This window comes from Bison bison, unplaced genomic scaffold (assembly GCF_000754665.1).
Source record: "Bison bison bison isolate TAMUID 2011002044 unplaced genomic scaffold, Bison_UMD1.0 scf7180017864474, whole genome shotgun sequence".
Lineage (NCBI taxonomy): Eukaryota > Metazoa > Chordata > Mammalia > Artiodactyla > Bovidae > Bison > Bison bison.
This window is the reverse complement of record NW_011495035.1, coordinates 5300136-5308056: the sequence shown is the minus strand read 5'-3', so window position 1 is coordinate 5308056 and position 7921 is coordinate 5300136. Positions and strand designations below refer to the sequence as shown.

General features: G+C 36.1%; 1 protein-coding gene across 3 annotated transcripts in view; it reads left to right on the top strand.

The window, feature by feature from the left end:
• Nucleotides 1-7921, top strand: part of CNTN3 (contactin 3 (plasmacytoma associated)) — a 297757-nt gene that overhangs the window by 247007 nt on the left and 42829 nt on the right. For 2 of the 3 annotated variants that reach the window (XM_010862006.1, XM_010862005.1), the window contains exons 13-15: nt 4550-4667; nt 5709-5867; nt 5967-6116. In XM_010862006.1, coding sequence (XP_010860308.1) covers nt 4550-4667; nt 5709-5867; nt 5967-6116 — 427 coding nt within the window. The remainder of the gene's footprint in view (nt 1-4549; nt 4668-5708; nt 5868-5966; nt 6117-7921) is intronic. The other variant, XM_010862007.1, reaches the window with a different exon arrangement.

Genomic DNA, 7921 nt, shown 5'->3' with positions numbered 1-7921 from the left:
CTCTATTTCTTTGCATTGATCACTGAGGAAGGCTTTCTTATCTCTTCTTGCTGTTCTTTGGAACTCTGCATTCAGATGCTTATATCTTTCCTTTTCTCCTTTACTTTTCGCTTCTCTTCTTTTCACAGCTATTTGTAAGGCCTCCCCAGACAGCCATTTTGCTTTTTTGCATTTCTTTTCCACGGGGATGGTGTTGATCCCTATCTCCTGTACAATGTCACAAACCTTATTCCATAGTTCATCAGGCACTCTATCTATCAGATCTAGGCCCTTTAATCTATTTCTCACTTCCACTGTATAATCATAAGGGATTTGATTTAGGTCATACCTGAATGGTCTAGTGGTTTTCCCTACCTTTTTCAATTTAAGTCTGAATTTGGCAATAAGGAGTTCATGGTCTGAGCCACAGTCAGCTCCTGGTCTTGTTTTTGCTGACTGTATAGAGCTTCTCCAACTTTGGCTGCAAAGAATATAATCAATCTGATTTCAGTGTTGACCATCTGGTGATGTCCATGTGTAAAGTCTTCTCTTGTGTTGTTTGAAGAGGGTGTTTGTTATTACCAGTGCATTTTCTTGGCAAAACTCTATTAGTCTTTGCCCTGCTTCATTCTGTATTCCAAGGCCAAATTTGCCTGTTACTCCAGGTGTTTCTTGACTTCCTACTTTTGCATTCCAGTCCCCTATAATGAAAAGGACATCTTTTTTGGGTGTTAGTTCTAAAAGGTCTTGTAGGTCTTCATAGAACCGTTCAACTTCAGCTTCCTCAGCTTTACTGGTTGGGGCATAGACTTGGATTACTGTGATATTGAATGGTTTGATAGCCATTATTTGAATCAATGATCATATTTAAAAAGATAGTGCTTTCTAGAAAGAGCTAAAATTCATATGACTTAGTTAAATGTCTCCCTCATCTTAAAACCCTGTTTAACCTGTAGGAACAGGGCTCTTCTATTACTAAAAAGCTTCGTTTTCAAGTAATACTGTTATCAGCAGCGTAGAAAAAGGACTTGCTTTCTGAAAGACTGAAATTATACTGCTGAAGTTTGAGGGAGATGTTTTAAGGGAAATAGGGATAGGGAAATGAAGATTTGCTTCTGTATTGTTCTAATTCTAGTCCATTGTTTTTGAGGTGAGGGGAAGGAAAATTTAGGAAAACTGTATAAAGAAAGACTAAAATACTAATTTAAGAGATAATAAAGTAGAAGCTATTTTTATTCAAAGAATTATTGTGCTTCTAAGAATTTATTCAAAGAGAATTAATGTTTGTAATGTTTATAAGTTGCTTTATGTGAATTATGTTTACACTCAAGGGATTACAAGCTTGTTTCTAAATATTTCTAAATAATAGATGTAATTTTCCTGATGACTATATTGAAAAATAATCTATCAAGTGCTATTATACCACAAACAGACTAATTCTACTTGGATTTTTTTTTACACTCTTCTATTATCTTTATTGTAATCAGTAGTTAATTGCATGTATTTTAACCATTAACAGTGAAAACTAATGGGGACAAGATTGGTTTGGTCAAAGTGAAACTTTCTTTTGGAATTCCCTTGTCCTTTTTTATCTTTTTTTTTTAATGTCTGGGAATAGTCATTTTCATAAGAAAGTATCAAATGGTTTAATTAATAGTATTTTATTATTATTAAGCATTTTATTCTTGTGAAAGAAATTGAAGTTTAGAATTACAGCCATGTTTTTTTGACAATTTCAACTATGGTCCTATTTAGAGTGGTGCTTTTAGAGCCGTAGTTACACATTAGAATAACTACATCTTGAGAGCTATTATGTTCTCACCAAAAATACACAAGCTATAAATGTATAGCCTGATGAATTTTCATAAAATGAACCCATTCAAGTAAACAACAGTGAAACCCAGAAGCAATGGAAGCCCTATTCCAGAAGTCTAGTGATTGCTTCATTGCAGTGCTAAATAGCCCACCAAAGATAGTCACAATCCAGATTTATAATATGATAGGTCAGTATCATTTTACTCTTTTCTATCTGATTTATATCTTTTATTTATGTTGAGTCTTGGCTCTGCATGATCTGTGTAGTTATAGTTCATTGATTTTCATGGTCTATTAGTATTTCATTAAATGAATATTTCACTGCTTATTAAGCTGCTTTATTGTGATGGACATTAGATTGTTTTCATCCTTCAGCTATTATGGTTAGTACTACCACAGACGTTCTTATAAATGTCTTTGGGGAGCATATGTACACATATCTGTAAAGTATGTAATAGGGGTGGAATTGCCGGATTGTAGATTATGCTTATATCCTGCCTTAGTAGATATTTCTAAACAGAGTTCCAGGGTAATTGCACCAGTCTGCACTCCCATAAGTAATAATAAAAGTTCCAGTTGCTCCATATCCTCAGCGGGACTGGAAATTTCTTTCCTCTTTCATTCTGAGGTTGTGTATATATGGTATGTGCCATGTGATTTATTGAACCTTTATTAAATAAACTTCCATAAATTTGTAAACATAAATTCTTTCATACACACACACATAAAACCCTGACTTAGGTTTCTATCCTAGGGAGCAGAGGTTATGTATAAGGCACTTCTCTAACCTCAAGTGAGTCATATATGGCAAGCATTTAATGAAATTTTGTTAAGATCAATCTTGACTCTTTATATTGCTTCATTAAAAGACAACAGATAGGGTGAGAGAGAAAAAGTGCTAGAAGAGGAATAACATAAATTTTGTCTACTGAGAAAGACAAAAATTAAGGACAGGATCCTTCTTTGTTTTTGCTGCATTTTGTTTTTCATTAATGTATTCATCCACTCAATTTCATGTTGGTTCTGAAAGAAAAACTCAATTGTTCCTTGTGTGCATGTTCATTGTTTCTGTTTTCACTCTCAGTGTAAAAAATAATTAAAAGTTATATTTCTCTTGATCGTGAGTGAGCCTAGCTATATTTCTTCAGGAAGATGGTTTGGGTATTACATAAACTAGCTAAGTTATGTCTCTCTTCACCCATCAATACCGAAATGAACAGAAATGACAAACCCAACATCAGTCTTTTTTTTTTTTTTAACTTCTTCAAGAAACAAAACCAGCTTATATGCCTAGAAACTGTATTCATGAATCTATAGACATAAAGAAAATCCTGCTTTCAGCCCCTTTTTACCCAACTGCTTTCAAAATAAGCAAATAAACACAGGAAATAATAACAGCTTACCCTAATGCCTTAATGGAATTTAATCGTTAAAAAGTTCTTACTTCACTGAAAATAAGAGATTTCTATAGAAATGATAATCAACCTCCTGTGAGGATATGGAGCTCATAAAACCTGAGAGTTTCTAAAGGTCAACAAGCATTGAAGGTTTTGTCCTAGGGATAAATTTCTAAATAACCCTGAGGAGAAAGAGAGAGAGGGAAAGAAAGGAAAGAGTTTAACTCGATCAAAGTAAAATGTGCAAACTTAACAGTTTCTGGATTATTATTTAATTACAGCCATCAATCACCTCACATCTGTCTATTCCCAGTACTCAAGAAAATCATGCTGAAGCCACTGTCCAAACCGTCAGAGAATGTATAGACCATTAAGAGTCCTGAGGATTTGAAGCAATATTTAAGAAATCAACCTAGAGAAGATCTCGGGAAATTACCTAAAAACAAGATAGTGGAATCCATCTTTCAACAAATACTAGGAAAACCCAAAAGTAAAACTATCCTTTTAATGTATAAGACAAACCACTCATTGCTTCCTTGTCTGTACAGTTTAGAGATTTTCCCAGTAAGTGATCCTTTTCAAAAGGCTTTGCTTTCCAAATCATTTTATTTCAATCCATACTTTTACTAATGCGTGAAACTGGCCTGCAATTAGTCATTTTATGAACATGATTTTACATTCTTTTAAAATGAAGACTATTTGAAGTTGAGCTTTTAGAAATACATTTGCTTCATTAATTGGCACTGGGAAACGCCAGCCAGTGTCTTTATGGGCAGCTATTATTTTTTGGTTTAAAATGTTTAATTTCTTCTTACTGAGGGGTTCATACTGACTGTCCCTAAATTCTGTAGCAAAGGAATTAAACAGCATTAGGCTTTTTAAGCTTCAAAGAGCTCAGAAAAGTGTCTCAACCGTGGTAATCCCCTTGTCGTGCTGCATTTATCTCTCACCAGATACCTAAATGCTTCCCTCTTCTTCTCAGGCAGATAATTGCAGAGAGGCTGGAACAAGAGAAAAGAGTTGAGCTGGTGCTGAGCAGTGGATATAAAAAGAAGTGTCACCCTAGTGGAAGTAAATAGACTCTGAGACTGTAATCTCTGCCCTTATTTATCTGTGAAACCATAAACGCTCAGGGGAAAGCTTTCATTTATTTAGCTACAGAAACCTATGTCTGCAGTCATGTGTGGTTTTTAACTTGTTTTTATTTCCATACTTTCCATTGGAGCAATTTTCTGTTTTGTAACCAGCTAGGTCTTCTTTCTAAATATGGGTTTTGTCCCAATGGTGTTGCATATGGCCTTTAAGATTCTCTGTGTTTTCTGAATAATAATATGTTCATTACCTGTGTTTTCCAACAGAGTTCATCAGGTGATTTAATGATCAGAAACATTCAACTGAAGCACAGTGGAAAATATGTTTGTATGGTGCAGACGGGGGTGGACAGCGTTTCATCTGCTGCTGACCTCATAGTAAGAGGTAAGCGTTAATGGCTCAGTGTTTTGTTTTGTTTTGTTTTTAAACATGTTAACTGAGCCTTCCTTGCTGAAGAAAAAACCATGATGAGATAGCAATGCTATGCTAAGTCACTTCAGTCGTGTCCAACTCTATGCAACCCTATGGACAGCAGCCCACAAGGCTCCTCTGTCCACAGGATTCTCTAAGCAAGAATACTGGAGTAGGTTGCCATTTCCTTCTCCAGAGATAGCAGTATGAGCATGCAAGTTATAATATTGATTTGATACCCACCCCACCCAAATAGACCAGAAGTTGTACCAATGAGGACAGATGCTAATTCAAAGAAATAAAAATCTCAATTCTGTCATTCCAATAGCTCTCACAGTAATAAGCATTCCACAGCTGCTGCCAAGCTGATGTGTTTTTGAATATGTCATTAATTCAGTGATAGTGTTTAATGTGAAAATGTGAAAGATAATAGTGATAGAGTGTGCGTGTGTGTGTGTGTGTATGTGTGTACTTCCAAAAAACCAGGATCATCCAGAATGCCTGAGAAAATTTGCCAATCTGAACTACTGTCCAAAGTACTGATTTTCTACTGGGCTGAAAAATGACCCAGAGTGCGTTGTAGAATAAAACAACTCTAGATAACAAACTGGAAAGTACAGAGATGTCCCAAGAGGTTAAAAAAAAAAAAAAAAGGCTTCACACAAAAGTGAAGGTTATTGAATTTGGAAAGAGACAGGAATCCTGCCAAACAGAGGACTCAAAAAGCAGATGTACATTTGCAGTCATGGAGTGTTACGCCTTTGGAATTCATGGCTCAAAATCCAGATTAAATATCTAACAACAGGAATGCAAAAGAAAATGGCTGTTTTATAGCCAGGGAAATTTCCTTTTTCCATAAGTGCTTTTGAAATTGGGATCCATTGGAGTGTCATGAGGTGTCACGTGTCATGAGGCAGGTTCTTCACTTTGGTTTATGGAATTGCTAACTAGAGTCAGACGTGACTGAGTGACTGAACTGAACTGAACTGTTCTTTGCATTTTTGCTTTCCATAGGTTCACCTGGGCCACCAGAGAGCGTGAAGGTAGATGAAATTACAGACACAACTGCCCAGCTCTCTTGGAAAGAAGGTACAGACAACCACAGCCCAGTTATAGCCTATTCTGTCCAGGCGAGGACGCCCTTCTCCGTGGGTTGGCAAACGGCCACAACAGGTAAAGGGGGTGAGGCAGATGCCACTGGTACAAATGAATGGATTTCAGATCAACCCTAAGATGCGCAAACGTTCACCTCTCTGAAATATTCCTTTGTAGTGCCTGAGGTCATTGATGGGAAAACACACACAGCTACGGTAGTCGAGTTAAATCCATGGGTGGAGTACGAATTTCGGGTTGTAGCCAGTAACAAAATCGGAGGTGGAGAACCCAGTTTACCCTCAGAAAAAGTAAGAACTGAAGAGGCAGGTTAGTGTTTTGTTTTCTGAGTCTTGGCTTCATAGGTCTTCCTCGGGGTGTGTTTCCACTTCTCTTGCCCTTGATCCCCAGGCCAGCAGGGGTTCAGCCTCAATAATGCCTCGTTGCAATTATCTGACCTATCTCACGGCAGACTGGCCATATGGCGTTTGTCAAAAGACACACGTGTAAGTGAATCTGATGTAGTGTGACATTTGCAAGAGTTCAGTCCAGTGCCAGCCTTCATTAGTGCATGTAGAGTGACTATGTTTTTGTCACTTAAGGTTATAATTACTATCTGACATCGTCACCTTGTTAACAGGGGAAGTGCTGTTTTCATTTATAACAAGCATTGACAAATTGGTAGGATAATGACTTTTGGGAGATCAGCTGCTAGGAAATCTCATTCTGCCCTCCAAGCTCAGTGAATGAGCTTAAGTGATTGATGAATAGGTATATTTTGGCTCCTTGAGTATTAAATTAAGGGAGAATTATTTTTAAAATTTTCATGAAGGGTAACTATTAATATTAACCATAAGACCCCTTTGTAATGCTAAAAACAGCCTAACATTGAAACCGCAGAACAGAAAGTGTGTATGGTATCACGTTATTGAGGCATCAGACAGGATTTAAGACTTTCCTTTTCAGAATCTGTAGTGTTAAGACTAAAATTATGTTTGAAATACAGCCGATGTATCACTTTGGAACAAAGCCAAGATAGAAGTCATGGAATGTATTTCAGTAATTTTAATGATGCTTTTTCACTTAGGACAATGCATAGAATGTTCGTGCCAGGGATTATGAGAAATTGGGGAGCCACATCCATCTTGAGACTCAGTTCACTTATTCACAGAAATATGTTTAGAAAGTATCTGCTGTGTGCTGAGCACTTTCTAGGTACAGTGGGTACAGCTGTGAACACAACAAGGACCTACCTTTAGGTATCTTACGCTCTAGGTGTGTCGTGAGATTTATAAAACAGATTTCTGTTAGTGAGAAATCTAATGCCTGTGTGAGATTCATAAAAGAGCAGGATTTGAAGATTTCAGTGTGAGTCATTTTTATATAAAACCAGTGTTGTGGGAACTCTACTTAGAGTAGTCACAAGTTAAATGTTCATGCTTACATGGATAGGCCTAGAGATTATCATACCAAGTAAAATTAAATCATATGATATTACTTATATGTGGATTCTAAAAACATGGTACAAATGAACTGATTTATAAAACAGAAATAGATTCACAGACGTAGAAAAGAAATGTTCCCAAAGGGAGAATGAAAGGGGCAGGATACATTAGAAATTTGGGACTAACAGATACACTACTATATATAAAATAGATAAGCAACCAGGACCTACTCTATAGCACAGGGAACTGTATTCAATATCTTGCAATAACTGTAAGGGAAAAGAATCTGAAAAATATATATGTGTGTGTGTTCATATGTATGTATATATGTCTGTAACTGAACCACTTTGCTGTACACCTAAAACATTGTTAATCAACTATATTTCAATTTTTAAAAAAGTAACTTTGACACTTGGGGAAAAAAATTTCCATGCTGGATTGATTTATCATAATCCCTCGTGAAACGCTTTTTCTCATTTTATTAACCTTCATACTGAGTAATTTTTTCTTACTGTTTGAAATATTTGAATCTTTAATAATTTTATGCAAATGTAAATCACGTGACTATCTCCTCAAAAGATAAATATATTTAGATATACACACATGCATATTGCATGTATATATGCACACGCACACATGCACACACACACACGTAATGTGCCAGTCGTAGAATTTTTCAGGTATTAAAAG